A 19,580-nucleotide genomic window follows, 5' to 3' on the forward strand; every position below is an offset into this window, starting at 1 on the left:
GTGATTAAGCTGCGTGACGTCAGCGGCCGGAGCTCCGTCGACCTCATCGCCACAAAGAATCTCGGAGGGCGACGAGAAGCAGCGAGCGCCGAGCCTCGACGATAATCATGTAACATGGACAGCGTCAGCCTTCACGGTATGAACCCACAGATTGTATTTTCCCTCCACGTTGTCATGGACTGTGAAGGACTTTCTGTTTACCTCGTCTTTCTTCTACCTTTCTATCAATACTGAGAAAGGGCCGAGGGAGGGAGGGAGGGAGGGAGGGAGGAAGGAGGGTTTAATCTGTGGGAGGAGGAGGACGAGGAGGCAGGTTTCACTTGTTGTTTTTCTTTGTGTGTTCACATTTCATTCCACATTTGTTCTTGAAATGGGATTTAGAACGTCAAGAAGGGTCTAAGTAACGCTATAAGTAGAATATTTTCATAATCCCCGAGACCGAGAATCTATGAGAGATGTTTACTTCAGAGCTGCACGTGGACAAAATATACAATCCTGGATCTGTCACACACACGCACGCACACACACACACACACACACACACACGCGGCCTTGCACAGCAGTATTAGTGAGGACACTCACCGACATAATGCATTTCTTGGCTCCTTACCTGAACCTTAACCATCACAACTGAATGCCTAAACTTAACTCTGACATTAAACTAACCTAACATAAACTAACCTTACCCCTGAGAAAGTCCTTTAAAAGCCACGAGGACGACACACAATGTCCTCAATTTCCCAAAATGTCATTTGCTGTGGACGGCCGAAACAAAGCCTTGTCCCAAACCTTAACCGGAACCAGTTAATGACTAACCCTAATCTTAACCTCACCACCAAATCTTGACCATGAGGTTCTGCCTCATTAGGACCGGGTTAAACTCCAGAGTGTGAGACAGGTTCTTCTAAAGTTTCCTCTCGTCTCGTCTTCTTCTCTTCCTGATGGGATTTCCTTGTTCTGTTCACATCAGAACTGACCTCTGACCTGTGAGTCACCCGCGGCTCGGTCACTTCATTGAGACTTTTTAAACAGCTGCACTGTCTCCACGTGTCTGTTTGCTGCTGAGTGCATTGATTTGAAAGAGCGCGGTCGTTAATGAAGACCTGGAGATCACAGGTGTCAAACACCGCGGTGAAGACTCGCTTTAACGCTTTTAACCTGCAGCTCTGCCACCAACTCACTCTGCCAAAGAGCAACAAAATGTGATGTCAAGGATTAATGCCTATGTGTGAGTGTGTGTGTGTGTGTGTGAGAGTGTGTGTGTGTGTGTGTGTGTGAGTGAGTGTGTGTGTGTGTGTGTGTGTGTGTGTGTGTGTGTGTGTGTGTGTGTGTGTGTGTTAACATCTTTGTAGGGAACAAAAACCTACAAAACGACAGGAAGTGAAGGTATTTTGTGACTGTAGAACTCTGGATGTCACGTGACTCGCTTTCTGTGAACCTCCGCGTCGGCAGCCTGACGCTGTGTTCACACCACGCGTGGGCTGAGCGGCGCGGTAGACACGACTGGCAGAGATTGCTGAGATTCTCCGGACGACGTCACGTACTCGCCAGCGTCCGGACACATGAACACTCGGAGCTGTACGACAGTTAATCTGTGGAGGAAACCGTCGTCCTGTGACCGTCCTGTGACCGTCCTGTCATCACAGTCAGGATCTGTCATGTGATCGTCTCATTACTGTAACTTTCTGATATATAGAAAATTCAAAAACTATGGGTAAGACTCCGCCTTTCACACCCTGTGTCAGCTGAGGTTGGCACAGTGCCCCCTGCACGTGACCCTCATGTGGAGGATAAAGCGGTAGAAGAAGGATGGATGGATGCTGGGAAACAGAGAAACAGAACTTCTGTGGACCGAGCGTCCAAACACAGACGAGATTCACCGGCGCGTCACACGTCTGTGACGTCAGCTTCCAAACGGATGTGGAAAGTGAAAGTTATCTTTCTCTCACTCACTCAACATGTTCTGACAAATCTATGAGAGGTGTGTTCTGCAGTTCATTCCATGTCCATGGTTCACAGAAGGACAAAGCAGTTGATTGTAGGAACATTTAAGAAAAGTAAAATTACAACTAGGTTTATGTTGAATTCAGATTCAGGGCTAGGGTTACATATTTAGTTGCTTTAGATGAGGTGAAGATAAGGGGCGAGGGAATGCATTATGTCCTCGCTAAGACTGCTGCGCAAGAACGTGTGTGTGTGTGAGTGATAGTTTCCAAAGTAAGTGGATGGAAAAAAAAAGAAAAAGTTAGATTTGCTTGAACAAATAAAGCTGAGAGTTGTTTAACTGGACAATTTCTCCTGCAGCTGAGTTCTATTATTCATTTTTATCACATTTGAAGGTTTGCATTCGGCACTCGGTTTCATTTCCTTTACACAAATATTGGAACGAGAGCACCAGCTGTTCTCTGCACATTCATTTACATCAGACTGACAAGCAAATCCTTTTATATACTTATCCTGTACACAAGACCCCCCCTCCTCCCCCTCCCTCCCCTCCCTCCCTCACATCCTTTCCTTTTCCTCTCCCCTCGCGTCACGCCGCGGCCTCCCGCTCTGCTTCTATTTCAATATCTGTGAAATCATAAAAATCCTTCAGCCATGTCCCATTTCTCTAAAGTGAATTTAATTTGGAGGAGACAGCCGATGTGCCGTACATCAGGTAATGATGGATGCGGCTCAGCGTGTGAGGAGAATGTGCTGGATGAGCAGAAACCTCGCCACTAATTATTTTTGCCAACATAAGTAATGGAAACAGGCTTTTCTACCAGAACTCATAAGTCAGGAGAAAGACATTAATAATGGCTCTCCTTCTTTTTGGGGGTGGGTGGGCGGGGTTTAAAGAAACATCTTTAGCTGAGAGTGTGACAGTCCTGAGAAACACTGCAAACAGTTTTGAGCAAACAGTCGTCAGTGCTCATTAATTTTTCGGAGACTGGAGACAGATGTGCATTTCTGTGCCAACGCGTACGTCCACATTATTCTGTTTTCATTAAAAACACATACATTCTGTGAGCGTGGTATTAGTCTCTGCTCTGCATGCACCTGCGATCCACACTGCCTTTCAATCCAGACACTTAAGAAGTTTGAAAACTTGAACTAGATTGAGTCTGGATGAGCAGAAAGCGAGACCCAGTTTCCTGTATTCACTTATCATCATAACTCGAAACCTACATCGACATTAGTCTGTTTTCATTAGAAACATAACTGAAAACACCCCCACCTCTATGTCAACACTTACATCCACATTAGTATGTTTTTTAATTTGAACTCTGCTCTGAATGCACCTGCCATCCACACTACCTTGGCGTTTTCCAATCCAGACACAGTTTTCTAACTTTTAGAATACATTTTAGTCTGGATGAGCAGAAAGTAAAAACACAGTTTTCTGTATTCACTTATCCATCATAACTCGAAAATTAGATGTAGATGTGGATGTAATCCACACTAACATCCACATTTCTCTAGTTTCATTTCATTTCAACACATAAATTCTGCTCTGAAAACACCCACCATCCACACTAGAGCACAGATACCCGACCAAAACCTGTCAAGTCATGTGAATGTAAGTGTGGATGTACTTAATCCACATTATTCGGTTTTTAAAACAGAATAATGTTTACAAATGAAAACAGTGTTTTATTCTGTTTTCTTTTGAAACCTTTAAACTCTGCTCTGAATGCACCTGCCATCCACACTAACTTGCTGTTTTCCAATCCAGACACTTAAGAAGTTTGAAAACCTTTAGACTACATTTTAGTCTGGACGAGCAGAAAATAAGACACAGTTTTCCGTAATGACTCATTCCGTCATAACTCGACAATCAGATGTGGGAGAACTATTTCTTACGGAGCTGAAACACGGATTTCTTTTCATTTTGTTTTGCTTTAAAAAGCCGTTTTTACAAAGAAATGAAATCTCACGGCTGCCGCCTCAGGTGAGCAGTCAAGTTCATTTCTATCAGTTAATCACAACAGAGATGGGTCAGTGGAGTTTTCCTGTCCATGTGACAGCATAAAAACGCCACAGGACATTTGTCAAAGTGACTGCAGACAGAAAGGCTGAGCTCTGCCGCAGCTGTAAAGTGGACAAACTGAGCTCTGAAGGCCGAGAGCGCAGAGGTCGAGTGTGTTGGCATGAATGTCAAAACAAAACGCAACAGAGGAGTTAAAGCAGCAGTAAATATCGGCCCAAAGATAAGAAAAAAACAAACGAGGACCTGAGAGGAAACTAGGAGATTTACAGAGTCAGAGTTTATGAGGAGAAAAGGTCAGTGTCACAGTAACTGATGTTCACTAATATAACTCCACTGCACTTTACAGCATTTATGATAGAAAAAAATGTATAATTTACTGCTTTAAATGTTGACAGTTGTGTGTCTGCTGACATTTGTGACCATGTTGTTTTAGATCAGGTCACTCTTGGAAAAAAGATTCATAATCAATTAAATAATTCATTCATTGATTATGTGTGAATCTACCTTTGAGTTCATCACATATGAACAGAAGAAGAAGAAGAAGAAGAAGAAGAAACGTGTTTGTATGAAACGTGAAATGTCTTAAACTAAACTCAAGTCCAGTTAACTTGAAGATGCAATGACTTTTATTCTACTTGTATTTAACCATAAATAAAGAGATTAAAAATGAAATCATTGACTTAAAGATAATTGCATTCAGGCGAAACATCATGTTCATGTTGGAAAAGCAGAAATGACACATTCTTACACTAAAAGCAGCAAACAAAATAAATACTTTACTATATGCACAAAGAGCCCATTTATGAGGTGTAGTTGTCAAGTTTGGGGTTGGCATTTGGGTTTTCGGTCTAGTTTGATGTTTGGCCCCGGGGGCCTTTTGCCTGGGGGCCTCCAGACTCCCTGAACGTCTCTTCTGAGTATGGCTGCTAATGTACAGACTGAAATGATTGGTGGACTGCGTTAAAACCAGAGACTGTGAGAGGAATAAAAATATATTGGTCTATCTCAGTGAAAACCTAATATGTGGTAAATCTATGAGAACGCTGTGAATGATCTGGTTGTAAAGAAAAATCTTCTCTTCCATTTTCTGCTGCTGGTTCGGGAACTGAGACGTCCACGAGCCGAGCAGGAGGGAAGGGGCTTTCTCAGGTCATGTGACGTATATACAGTTTGAAGATAAACCTCCAACACAAGGAGCCCACAGGCATCGGGATTCCAGAAAAACACCTCAAATGACTCATTTTGTCAGAGAAGGAGGAAAACTTCAGTTTTTCATAGAGAAAATCAGCGTTTCCAGCCCACAGGGACACAGGAGCGTCTGGTCGACTGCTGCCTCGTCTCGTTTGGTACATGTGTGACACTTGGGTAAAGAAATCATTTCAAACACAGAAATCGCAGAATATTACAAGTTAGTGTTGGAGGCAGGAGTGGTAAAACATGTCCCCTGTCCCTGAGAGCCTAAAGAACTGCTTTACTCCATGGAGTTTGGTGCAGGAGAGTGACTCAAACTTCACTTTCCTGTTGGAACAGTCTGTCTAACAGTGAGATAAGGTCGCAAACATATCGTAGCACCATGTTTGCTTGGTGTGTGTGCGTGTGTGCGTGTGTGCGTGTGTGTGTGTGTGTGTGTGTGTGCGTGCGTGTGTGTGTGTGTGTGCGCAGTGAAAACAGCAGTCAAAGAGAAAAGAAAAGATCGTTGTTAAGAAAACAGCATCAGACCTAAACCTGACACAGGTCACGAGAATCATCGACCTGCAAACGAGTGATCAATGAAAACACTCACATGAAACATCACAGACGAGTGAGTGTGTGTGTGTGTGTGTGTGTGTGTGTGTGTCAGTCTCACCTGCCAGTCGTAGAGACCCAGAGTTATAGATGGCCTCGTCTCTCAGCTCCCTCACGTGCACGGCGACAGTGGACACGGCGTCTGGCCAGATTCCATCAGACACACGGACCTGGAAGTGATACGTGCCGGGCGGCGCGTTCTCTTTAATGATCAGGAAACCTGTCCGCTTGTTCAGGATGAAGTAACTGAGGGAAACAAGGAACACACAAAACAAAAAGTGGTGTTTGTAGCCGCGATGGGAATCAGTATCAAAAGCCCTGGATCGGATATTGGACCGATGAAAATGTAAAATCCGATAAATGGTCTGTATTTTTGTCACCGATTCTGTTCCTAACTTTTATGGAAAGAATTCCTAGACACAGCCGGGGCGGTGGGAGAGTCCGGCTCAGTGGACTCAGGATTGGGTGTCTGCTTTTTGCAGACGATGTGGTCCTGGTGCTACCATGGTGCTACGCTGGAAAAAGGGTGGAGTGGCCCTCGCCGGGTCGGGAGTGAGATCTTGCCAAGTTTAAGGGACAGTGAAACGTGCTTTTCTAGTTTCCCCCCCCCCCCCCCCCTCAGTGTTTGTGTTGAAATCCCAGGCTGGGCCACTCAGAGGTTAGTTCTGGGCCACATGTGGCCCACGAGCCACCCTCTGCACCCTTCTCCTGTGTGGTTACCAGACAGAGAGTTGTTTTGACATCCTTCCTCCGCCGTGTTTCTGCTCTACATTTCATTCTGGTTGTTTCAGTGTTTACTCCGCTGTAAACTCTGTTTCCTCCTGGGACGAAAACAGAGACAGAGCCGAGAGGATACATTAGCCCGAGAGGAGGCGGGAGGAGAAATGAGAGGCGCGAAGACACGAGCGAGGAAGCAATTTCACTCGGGTCCTTGTCTACATGCTCGCCCTCGACACCAAATGAGCTCATTCAAGTTTAATTAGAGAGGAAATACAAGGCAGGAGCCTCGGAAAATCAAATAATAAAGCACTTGTAGACACCGGGGCCAAATGAACTGCGTTTACAGCGGACGCTGCAGAGTGTGTAGATCATCGCTGCGGCGGGTATCACAAGTCAATTTTATATTTCGGCTAAAACTAACAGTGCCGTCCCGTCGTGTGCGTCGCGACCCAGCGAAGGGCACTTTTATTGACTTTTATGTCGACCACAAACATCACGACCACTTCTGCTCCAGTAAAAACAGACAGTCACAAAACTCCCACCACGACACCACCTCCTGATCGGGAAGCGAGCAGCTAAAGTGCGATCTCTCGGCGTATTTGATGCAATGAAATGAAAGCACATAAAGCTGAACACGACGTGACAGGGAAGAAAAAACACAAAGAGACAGTGTGCTCTGAAGTCAGCTTTAAAAAAAACAAAGTACCAGGAGACAGAGAAGTGTCATGAAATGTTAATGCATGATATGACAGTGAGTCTCAGAGGAGCGCGAACCCTGACTTTGATCCCGACCGAACAAAAAACGCTGTCACTTTGAGTTTGGTTCAGTTTGGAGATGAAGGTCAAGGTGCTGTGTGTGTGTGTGTGTGTGTGTGTGTGTGTGTGTGTGTGTGTGTGTGTGTGTGTGTCCCATTCTTTGACACCTATGTCAGGGTCAGGGCGGAGCACAGCACAGTTCTAGCGCGGCTCGGCTCATTTTATCAGTGATAGAAACCTGGAGTTTTTTTAAGTTCCTGCTCTGATGAGGTTCAGCTGAGCCGAGACTAACATGTGAAGTCATCAGACTGAAGGTCTCTGATTGGTCAGAGTGTCGTCACTGACGACAAAGCAACGTCAGCTGTGGATCAGAGTGAAAAAGAGTTAAAAATGGTGAAAACATTGATCAGATCAGTGTTCTGGTGGATTCAGAGCTCCATCGTCACCACGTTCACTGGGATTTCACTTCAGCGACTGAACGACTGAACCATTCTGTGATTGACTTTCACCCAAAACTACTGCGGTTTCACGCAGCCGTGCTGCGACGACTCATGCCCACATTGAGGAGGAGCTATGAAGTAGAGTAGAGCTGTTTAGAGGTGGAGAGTGCAGCGTGTCAGAGACTGACTTTGTCTTCATGAGCCTTGTGAGTCAGGCTCGTGTTTGGACTGAGAGCAGAACCTTCACTCAGCAGCTCTGTGTCATTTACCTCGGCACGTGTCCTTCAAAGACGTACGTCTTGTTGTCCCAGTCGTCAGGGTCAGGAGAGAAGACCTTTCCCAGCACAGTGGTCGGCATACGACCTGAAAACAGGAAAAACATCATTTTTTTTTTAAATAATCTGCATCTGAATGATGAACTATTATTTGAATTTATTCCTTTTTCCTATCCCTGATTAATGTTGTGATTGAAGTATCTTTTTCCTTCCTGTTGTGTTCTGGTGGATTATTAGTGTTTTGAGTCTCTGGAGTTTCTTCACGATCTGTTTCCTGATCTCTGTTTTGTTTTTGTTTTTCTCTGCTGCGATCGCAACAATAATGATGATTTTTATTATATGTGTTTGTGGAAGTAGGAGCGGCTGACGCGTGCGGGGGGAGGGGAGGGGGGGAGTTTCTTGTTTTATTTTTATCCTGTGAAGCAAAAAAATAACAACGATGCAAAGCTACACGCGCCAGCGAGTGGTGCAGCAGACGCAACGCAGAGTCGTGTGGTTCAAAGTCAATAAAAGCTGCAATTTTGTGGTGAGCTCGTCGGTGACGATGATGATGATGATGATGACGATGAAGACGATGCCGTCAAAAAAACACAAAATCTATTTAAAAATAGTGATTGGAGTCCTGGAGCAATCAGCATCAGTCTGATCCGAAAATATTAAATCCGATATAATCCAAAAACTAAACACATATCTCATGCTTCACTATTCACAAATAAAATTAAATAAAATTAAATAAAATTAAATAAAATTAAACAAAATTAAATAAAATTTAATTCAATTCAATTTAATTAAATTAAAAATCCGTCTGGAAACTCCTAGTTAGCTCGTGAGCTGCAAAATCCAAACTCGGACTGTTTTCCGTCGCTCGGACTACGTTGTCTTCTTCGTTGCTCTGATTGGTTGTAGCGCTGTCCTATTAGAAAGACAAGTGTTTATCCCCGCCCCTCGGGTTGAGCCCAAGCCGAACATGTTGATGTAGGTCTGATTTAACCGGCGAGGAGAATTATGTCTTTGAAAAGACTAATGTCAGTATCAGTAGATGCTGGAGTTTGCGATGTCGGTATCGCACTTGTTGAGCCGTTGCTGCCTTTTGTTACAAATGAATTAAAGGCACTCATTTCATTTCATTTCATTTCATTTCATTTCATTTCATTTCACTTTAATTGAATTTGTCTCTCTTTCTGAACTCTGCGCTGTCATTTGTTAAATTAGTCACAATAACACGTTACAGCCCTGGTTAACTGCAGGGTTTTTTGCGGGATCTAAATTTGGAAACATTTGTGTCTCCATTAACGGGGGGAATAATACGCGCGCGCACACACACACACACACACACACACATACAGACACACACAGAGCGTTACAGGTGATTGGCACTCAGACACAGAGCAGTGCTGTTTGAATGTGCGATGATTATAATCGTGTCGAAGGAGCCGCTCCTCTCTCCCCTGCAGCTCCTCACACTCTCAAACATGTGAGAATTATTCAGAGGGAAACTTCAAAATTTAAAGGCAGACCATGACAAACTGAATTCTAACCTCCAGTTTGCCTTTGCCAGAAAGTTTGGAGCAAAGTTACACAGGAAGAACATTGTTAGCCTCGGAGCTTTTCTGCAGCCCAAAAAAACATAAATTATAATTATATCTTATTTAAGAGCCACTGCCTGTGGTGCAGGAGTCCAGCAGGGGGCGCACACAGAAAAAACCCTTTAAATGCACAAAGTTAAGGTTCATCTTCAGGATGGTTTTAATAAAGCTCCAGAATATAATCTGGTGTTGTTTATGCTGACGACACAACGATTTACATTCCCAATGTTTACAGCGTAACTTTGTTCACATCCAGTAAATTACACACACACTGCACAAAGACAGAAATCGCCGGTGTTTTAGTACCAGACGACTAATTTGGTTATTTCTTTTGACAATGAACAAGTTTTGTGTCCGTGGAATTAAGATGTAATCACTCCAGTAATTGTTTTCCTTTCCAGATTAGGAAAATAACTGTTACAAATCTTTCACAATCCATATTGGAGCACATCCACAGTATATGAAACTCTAATAATCTCTAACATTTAATATAAATACCGTTATAGATGAGAATATTTGATACTGTGCATGGCCAGCGTAAAGTAATTGTTCCTGAGTCTGTTTGTTCTGCAGCAGATGCTGCGGAACCTCCTTCAAACTTCAAACAGTAGTTAATATTTTATTCTTTATTCTTTATTCTATAACTCTGAGATTCAATCAAGCTGTTCATTTATTTAAGAGCTGCACCTTTTCCAGGATATTTTAAGTATTATTTAAGTTTAAAGTGAAGTACGTTTGTTTTTAAGACATCACGTCGCTGGTTTTTAATCATCAACGACTTCTTGCCTTTTTTATTTTTTCTACATTAAAAGTCTAACTCACTTTGTGTGTGTGTGTGTGTGTGTGTGTGTTGTTGAGAAGACGTGTGGGGATGTTCATGTTTGTAAAGATGTCACGTGATGATTATATTTGATGTCACTGGTTCATCTCAAGGCGTTAAATAAGAGGATGAATTATAATAAACTCCAGATGTCGTCCTCACCTCGGTGACTGTTGATGAAGATGTTCTTCTCTCCCGCCGCGTGTGCATGGTCGTTCTGGTCGCCGATGGTCACCGTCAGGGTGTTGGTGACCGTTCTGCTCGGACGGCCGCTGTCACTCATCACTATCGGGATCAGGAACTCCTTCTGCCGCTCGCGGTCAAACGTGCGCAGCGCCGTCAGCGACGCGGTGCCGTTCAGGTTGTCCTGCAGGTAGAAGTCGTTGATGTGGCGATACTCGGAGGAGATGGTGAAGTGAAAGGGCGGGCCGTTCTCAGGCGAGTCGTGGTCCACGGCGTGAAGGAGGGTCGACGTTTGGTTCAGCCTCACTACCTGAACGAGGAGGGCGAGAAGAAAGAGTTGGAGCTTGTCGTAGTTTCTCTGTCGGATCATTTGAATCATCTTTGGGGTTCCACAAGGCTCCGTTCTTGGTCCTTTCTTCTTCAAAGTCTACTTCTATTCAGACGACACAGATTTATTTGGCTCTTTCTTCCAGAGACTTAATGTAAGTCTAACTGAATTCCTGTCAGAGAAGCTAAATAACTGAGATTGATTAATGAAGAGATTAAAATTCTCTTCAGCTGGAGTCAAGAAATTTAAAAACCTCACGCTCTGCTGAAAATGTTGGTGTGATTAATTAAGGACAAGGATCTGAATTTCAGAAACCTTATCAAAGTTATCACTAAATCTGCTTTTTTGCACACAAAGCTACAATATGGGATGTGTCAAAATCTGACTTGGAAAACTTTTCATCAGGTCGAGCTACAGATTATAATCTCATTCAGTGTGAAAACTCCATGAAAGAGTAGTCTGTGCTTTATCATAATCCTGCACTTATACTGTTTTCTGTTAAGTTGTATTTTTCTGTGTACTTCTTCTGTTTCTGTAAAACTGTCACAACATTATATCTATATTAAATATATGATATATCAGTGTATCGCATGTGAAATGAGATACAAACTTACCTGCGGTCCGACTACATTCTCAAAGACTACGGGCAAATACGCCGCCTCAAACTCCGGTCCGTTATCGTTCACATCCAACAAAGGCAGCTGTACCGTGGCACTGCCTGTTAAAGGTGGGACTCCGTGATCTGTTGCTATGACAACCAGGTGATGCTGGGGTGTCCTCTCCCGGTCCAGAGGCTGGGTCACAGAGAGAACACCGGACTTGTCGATGGAGAACAGTCCCTCAGGGTCCGACTCCTCCAACAGGCTGTACGTGAACTCAGAGTTCTGGCCCGAATCCGAGTCGCTGGCCACCAAACGCGCCACGCTGGTTCCCACGGCGACGTCCTCGGGGAGCGGGGCAAGAGACAGGAAGTGAGGGATGAAGACAGGGGCGTGGTCATTGAAGTCCTCCACCTCCACCACACAGTGAAGTAAGCTGGAAAAGTCGAGGTCTTCAACCTGAAACAGACGGAACGTTTGGTCTGAGCTGGAAATCAGCGTTTAACACTGTTGAAAACATCGGCTAACTGACTTTACCCAAGTGAACTGATTTTATTGTATAAAACACACACCAGTTTACGTCTACGACATCTTGTGAATATGTTCATGTCTTTATTTCACTGTGAGACAGACTTTTCCAACAAGAAACTGAAGTTTGTAAACCACTCACTCTCCTACACCAAAGCCCATAGAGAAAATCAGTGATTTTAACATCACACACACACAGAAGTTGTTGATCCACTGCTGCCTCCATCACTAAGTTCAAATGTCTTATTTTGTCACTTCAGTGTTTGAAATCCAACGTTCAGATTGACCTCAGTGACACAAAGTGACCACACGAGGCAGCAGAGGACCAGCAGCTCCTGTGTCCCTGTGAGCTAAAATCACTGATTTTCTCTCTGGACTTTGGTGTGGGAGAGTGAGTGCTTTACAAACTTCAGTTCTGGTTCTGGTTCTCAGCACAGCAACAGTGTAACTTTATGTTCTTACCTCACACAACGACACTTCAAAAAACCTGAATTATCACTTTAATGGCCAGTATGAGTGAAACACTGCAGTTACTGTGGTTGGACAATAACTATGATTAATGTTCAAGTTGATAGTAACGGAATAAGATCAAATAAATTATAATATAATTGAATAAAATACCACCGTCTTTAAATCTCTCATCCTCCACATTTCTGCCGTGTCCTGAAATGTGCGTGTCACTGATTTTTATGTCACCTTCTGGATTTTCAGGTCGTTTTCCAAACGCTAAGCTGCGCTGATATTAAAGGTTACGTGGTGGAGCTTTAACGTTGTATCTGATATATGACACACACTGACTCCTCAAAGTCTCTGAAAAACTGAAAACTTCTCATTCTCAAAATGCTCTTCACCTCTCATGTGTCTGTAATTCAATCATCGCCAAGTACCTATTATATATGTATGCATACACCGTATATTTATAATAATATACGTATAATAATACGGTTTACCTGCAAATAGTCATTTATGCAACAACAAAAATGTAAATTTTAAAAATGTAGATATACTTTAGATTCTTGTTCTCTATTCTTTTGGATATTAATTTGCTATTTTCTACCTCTTCGTGTCTTGAAGCGTCATTTTAGGGTTATTTCTGACTGTTTTTTTAAATGATGTTTTTCAAGTTATTTTTCAAGTTTTTCAAGTTATTTTTCATTGAAACGAACTGAAACGACTGTAAGAAAGTGTGAGCGATGGTCTCGTACCTTCAGCGTGAGGTTGAAGCGCTGCTCGCTGTGACGCTCGTAGTCCAGACGTTTCTTGAGTCGCAGAGTGCCGCGCTGCTCCTGCTTATGACTGACCATGTAGAACTTCTGCTCTTGGTCTCCAGACACGACGCTGAAGGTCAGCTGGGCATTTTCTCCGGTGTCTCTGTCCTCTGCAGCGAGCTGCAGCACCTGAGAGCACAGCAGGCGACTTCCTCAGTCATTATTCACAGCAAACAACAAATCGTTTCAGTTTCAGCACGAAAGGGAAAACTGATTTTAGCTAATTAAAATATCAACATGCCTGTTTGATAGTGGTAAGAATATATTTGCTACTTTATTTTTCATCAGTTTTCAAACTCACTCTCACACACCAAATCCCATAGAGAAAATCAGTGATTTTAGCTGGCGGGGACACAGGAGCTGCTGTTCCTCTGCTGCCTCATGTGGTCACTTTGTGTCATTAAGGTGAATCTGAACAAAGGATTTCAAACACCGAATTGAAAAAATAGTGATAAAATCTCACATTTGAACTGAGTGATGGAGGCAGCAGTGGATCAACAACTCCTGTGTGTGTGATGTTAAAATCACTCATTTTCTCTGACTGGCCTTTGGTGTGGGAGAGTGAGTGGTTCAGTTTCCTGTTGGAAAAGTCTGTCTCACTGTGAGATGAAGACGTGATCATGTGACTTAGATGTCGTAGACAGTCATAGACATGTGGAGATTTTAGGAGGTCAGACTACTTTAAGTGTCTGAAATCTGTTTCTCCTTCTGCGCGGTGACTCAGCGCTGACTCACCGTCATTTCATAAAAAATAAACACTTAAAATAAACCTGAAAAACCATCACATGAATTTATCAATGAAACCAGTGAGAAACAGAGACGTCACTTAAGCGGGAAAAACAGCTCTTGCTTTATTTAACCACAGCTGGAGGCAGTTTTCATTATTGAAAAAGTATCTGGGTCACGTTTGTAACAGCTCGCCTCAGCTCTCTAACTCCAGGTTCACCTTCCTTTTTTTAATCTGTGAATTACAGAAGTGGGCGAGAAAAACCAAATAAATGTGCAAATGTGCTTCAAGGTCAGGGATGAGCATGTGCCACATGTTCCACTTCATGCTCTTTCATGGGAAAAGACTTTTTCATAACCAAGTTCCTTTAGATCATCATACCACTTCATAGGCTTTGTATTTGCGTAGATTATTCTCTTTATTGTGTCTCTGTGATGTCAGGTGACAGATTATTTCATTCAGAATAACAGATTATTTTAGACGGAATCATTTTTGACAAGACCCAAGAGATTTTAGTCAGGATAAAAGATTATTTTGGTCAGGATTATGGATTATTTTGGTCAGGATTACGGATTATTTTAATTGAGATGATAGATTAATTTCAGTCCGGATAATAGATTATTTTATTCGGGGGAACAGAATATTTGATTCAAGATAACAGATTATTTTAGTCAGGATAAGAGACATTTCAGTCAGATTATTGAATTAGGGATAACAGACATGTTTTGTCTTTTTTGGGGGGGATTATTGAACATTTATCGTCATCCACATGAACCAAATAATCTGTCAGATTTTAACCATTTTTCTTTTATTATTAAATAAACAAATAGATTATTACACCTTTTTGAGTTTATGTTTTGTTTTGTTTATAATATTTAAGTGTTATTCAATAAGCAATTTTCTATGTTTTTTTAACGGTTGTATTTTATCGGACGGACAAACACGGCATCAGATGGATTATCAGATGCAGTGATTTCCAAAAACATAACAAAGCCTTTTTCATTATTTATTTTAAATAAAACACGCAGTATTTTCTTCATGATAATAAACGAGTGATTCATCTTCTCACCTCAGCGTTCGGCTCCGTGTTCTCAGAGATCTTGGCGACACACGAGTGATCCGTGAACCACGGAGCGTGGTCGTTCACGTCCTTAATCTGAATGGTTGCAGTACCAGTTCCTGTCAACAGGGGTGAGACGATACATGATTTCACCTCACATCGCGATAAAAAGTCAAAAGTGGTGAATTTCCACAGAGACTATGTTTGTAAGAAAATCATTAATATGTCGATTTAAAAAATGCTGCTTAACTCACAACAAACAAACTATTATTATGATATAGTTATATGTCAGAAAACAATATTTTCATCCGGATTATTTCAGTCATCATAAAATGATTTAGTCGGGTTAGGGTTAGTCTGGTCGGGATTATTTGAATCAGGATAACATATTATTTTTGATAGTCATGATGACAGATTACGTTGGTCATGATGACAGATTATGTTAGTCATGATGACAGATTATGTTAGTCATGATGACAGATTATGTTAGTCATGATGACAGATTATGATAGTCATGATGACAGATTATGTTAGTCACGATAACAGATTATGTTGTTTCTGGATTAGAGTGAGGTGGTTTACCTGTCATCCCTCCTCCGTCTCTGGCCTCCACCACCAGCAGATAAGACTCCGCCTGCTCTCGGTCCAGACCGGCCATGGCCACGGTGATGGTTCCCGTCGTGGGGTTGATGGTGAAAATCTCGGAGAACGCCGGGACTCCTCCCGCCTCCGTGGCGTCTAAACTACCCACAATCCTGTAGGAGAGCACGGCGTTCTGACCCACAGCGGAGTCGTCCAGGTCGGTGGCCGTCATCTCCATCACGGACGTCCCCGCCGCTGAGTTCTCCGCCACGTCTCCCTGACAGCTGGGTGCGCATGTGAAGACGGGAGCGTTGTCGTTGATGTCCCACACGTTGATGATGACGTCGGTGAAGCCCGTCAGACCTTCACCGCCTTCGTCTGTTGCCAGGACCACGAAGCGCCAGACGGCGCGCTCCTCGCGGTCCAGCGTCCTCTGAGCGTAGATCTTCCCCGTGACCTCGTCGATGATGAACTCGCTCTCTGCTCCCTGACCGTGGAGAGAGTAACGCAGGGCCTCAGGGTCGGCGTCTTTGTCGGGGTCAGACGCCGTGACCTTTGGGGAGAAAATGGACTTTTCTTTATTTGGTTAGGGGACGTGTTCGTGTCCAGTGTTTGGAGAGAGAAGAAAAACTTTTCTATGATACACTTCACTCTTGTTTCTTCTCCATCAGTGAACGCACCTGTGGTTTAGCAGGTCAGTCCAACAGTACTTCTGATTTTACCACGAGAGGGAGCTTGTGTGCCACTGGTGGTACCGCAGTTTGAAAACCGTGGATTTAGACCATTTCAAACTGTGTAAAACTCGTCTTATTTGTGTCAATGCCTATTTGTGACCCGTTGAATATGAATGTGGATTTATGAGCAGCAGCAGTGGCAGTGGTGGCAGCAGCAGCAGCAGCAGCCTCTCGAGCTGTTTGGCCTCTCATTTTCACAGCAGCTATAATCAGTGCTGACTCAGTGCAGTTAAAAACCCTCCTGTAGGTAAATCGGACCAAAACCTGACCTCTTTAATTCTTCCTCTGCTTCTTCTTCTTCTTCTCACTCATTGTCAGCAGCAGCAGCATCAGGAGCAATTACGCCGTAGGAGAGATGTTGGGTAATTTGCAGCGTGATGTCAGCGCTCGCTGTGTTCCACTAACACGGTTAAAAGAAATCCTCTTCCCTGAATCAGGAGGGAGAAGCATCGCGGCGCGGCTCGCGATGATGAACTTTCTCAGCAGAGAAATTAAGAGAAGAGAGAAGGAGATGTTTTAATGTTCTATTTATCATTAAAAACACTTCCCGGGGTCAAAGCTTCAACGATTCTGAGACACTCCATATCTGATGCTGCTGCTGCTGATGATGCTGCTGCTGATGCTGCTGCTGATGCTGCTGCTGCTGCTGCTGCTGCTACTGCTGATGCTGAATTGCTTAAAAAAAAAAAAAACTAAAATCATTTTTTTCCAAAGTGGAATGCTAATAAAAAAATAAAATAAATGTACTGGTACTAAATAACGATGAACTTAATCTCAATTAGGTTCCTGCTCCCTTTAATTGCTGCTGACTTGAAGCAAAGGACACTGCATCATTAAATATACAACTCATTAATGGAGAATTGATATTTTGAAGATGGTTTTTTTCGCTCTACATTTATAGACATTAAACATAATAATACACGTCGGTGTCAAAGTCTAATAACGGCTGCCAGCAGGTCCTCAGGGAGAAAGGGATTTCAGCCAATTTGCAGAAGACTAAATTAATATATAATGTACGCAGGCATAAGTCAGATATATTATTACTTTATCTTCCTATAATATTTAGCAGGATTCTTAGGTTTATGGTGAATCGTAAACTTCCACATCAAACGCCATAGAGAAAATCAGTGATTTTAACATCACACACACACACACACACACACAGGAGTTGTTGATCCACTGCTGCCTCCATCACTCTGTTCAAATGTCTTATTTTGTAGAACTCGCCGTCTGAAATCCAACGTTCAGATTGACCTCAGTGACACAAAGTGACCACACGAGGCAGCAGAGGACCAGCAGCTCCTGTGTCCCCACGAGCTAAAATCACTGATTTTCTCTCTGGGCTTTGGTGTGTGAGAGTGAGTGGTTTACAAACTTCAGAGAACATGGAAACATGCTAGGAAACTAGATGGTAATACAATCTATGTATTAAGAAAGTACCCATACAGAAAGGATAGTAGGTATTACTTCTAGATGTAATACAATCTATTTACAAAGAAAGTACCCATATGGAACGGATGTAAGTACTAAGTTATAACATACTACAAGTACATGGAAACATACTAGAAAAGTAGATGGTATTTCAATATACATATTATCAAAGTACCAGAAAGAAAGATTAAGTACAAAGTTATTAACAAGTAAGTAAATAGAAACGTACTAGAAGATTAGATAGTAAAACAATACACATATTCTGAACGTAAAGGTCTGTTAGTACTAAGTTATAACCTAGTAAGTACTTACAATACATTGGTGAGTTCCAGTTACTTAGCTTTAAATATCATATTTATAATTGGCACAGTTAGCAAACTGCTGTACAAGGCCAAGAAAACTTCTATACAAATGATAACAATTAGAACCGTTTATAGAAATATAACAGTTCTGTGTACAGTTCAGGGACAGAGTATTGACCAATTCCTATTAAATACACTTAACACTATGTTCATATTTTACATTTATACATAACTAGTAATAAACGTTAGTAACGCCTTGCACTAGCTAACGTTAGCCTAGATGCTAAAGAATGAATAATGAAGTGATGCTACTAGCATAACATTGACATGAAGCTCTATAAAGTACAAAGTGAGATTAAAAACAACTCCAAACACACAGATTACCAGCAGATACCACGTATACAGACCTTGTGTCCTGTTAGCCACGTGCTAAAATAAATCACCATAAGTGCTTCACACGCCGTTAATTGGCACCACCTTTCTCTCGTTGGTTTTCCTACTTCCGGTATTTTAGCCTTTCAAAATAAAAGCATCACTTTTGAACAGATGACCTACCACAATAAAAGTAATTTACGTACATTAACTTTGAGTTTTAGATAAGTTGTTCTCCAGCTGAAGTAACACAAACGACTATAACTTGCCCCACAATAAAAATAATAATACAATTCTGATATTATTACAATATTTCAACTTACAGTTAGAGTTTTGCAGATTCTTCTGGGTGTTAGCTCACTTTCACAACGATTAGCATAGAAGGTCAAAGTGGGCGGAGCCACAGCAGTGAAATAGAGTGTTGCCTCGTTGACGCAACCATGTACTTAGTATGTTATTATTAGTACTTACATCCGTACGGGTTCTTTCTCAGTACGTAGATGGTATTAAATCTAGTTTCTTGGTAGTTTTTCATGTACTTACTAAGTAATAACATAGTACTTACTATCCTTTCTGTATGGGTACTTTCTTTCTTGTGTTACCATCTAGTTTCCTAGTATGTTTCCACGTACTTACCAGGTACTAACTTAGTAATTACATAAAGTTATTTTGGAACTTTCATATGAACTGTGTTTTGTTACCATCTAGTTTCTTAGTAAATACCAGGTAATTAGCGGACTGTAAAATAAAGGGTTACCAAACCGGGGGTTTAAAAACTACAGACTTTGTGTAAATATCAAACACACTTCAAAACAACAACTGAATATTAACGTGAACACATGTTTTTGGCCTTTTATTGGAGGCAGATTTGAGAATGAAACTACCTGTAAGACAAAGACGGGCGAGCCGTCCAGCTCCTCCGTCACGCTGCCGTAGTACTCGTTGACGGTGAACACCGGGGCCTCGTCGTTCTTGTTCACCACGTTCACCGTCACAGTCGTGTAATCTTCCCACTTCCCGTCTGAAGCCAGGACGTGAAGTTTGTAGCTGAGATTCAGGAACATGAACGACGCTTTAGATCCAAACAGCTTGTGTTTTTGTCAGAACAGAA

At 42.4% G+C, this 19,580-nt stretch overlaps 1 protein-coding gene across 2 annotated transcripts in view; it reads right to left on the reverse strand.

The window, feature by feature from the left end:
- si:ch211-186j3.6 (neural-cadherin) overlaps positions 1 to 19,580 on the reverse strand; it is a 184,775-nt gene that overhangs the window by 82,080 nt on the left and 83,115 nt on the right. For both annotated transcript variants that reach the window (XR_009240200.1, XM_058628543.1), the window contains exons 18-25: positions 19,354 to 19,516; positions 15,631 to 16,183; positions 15,058 to 15,167; positions 13,199 to 13,390; positions 11,481 to 11,924; positions 10,518 to 10,848; positions 7,944 to 8,037; positions 5,820 to 6,004 (exon numbers count right to left, since the gene is read on the reverse strand). Coding sequence is in view for 1 of the 2 variants with exons in the window: in XM_058628543.1 (XP_058484526.1) it covers positions 5,820 to 6,004; positions 7,944 to 8,037; positions 10,518 to 10,848; positions 11,481 to 11,924; positions 13,199 to 13,390; positions 15,058 to 15,167; positions 15,631 to 16,183; positions 19,354 to 19,516 (2,072 nt within the window). In the remaining variant the exon portion in view is untranslated. The remainder of the gene's footprint in view (positions 1 to 5,819; positions 6,005 to 7,943; positions 8,038 to 10,517; positions 10,849 to 11,480; positions 11,925 to 13,198; positions 13,391 to 15,057; positions 15,168 to 15,630; positions 16,184 to 19,353; positions 19,517 to 19,580) is intronic.

This window comes from Solea solea, chromosome 5, assembly GCF_958295425.1.
Source record: "Solea solea chromosome 5, fSolSol10.1, whole genome shotgun sequence".
Taxonomy (NCBI): domain Eukaryota; kingdom Metazoa; phylum Chordata; class Actinopteri; order Pleuronectiformes; family Soleidae; genus Solea; species Solea solea.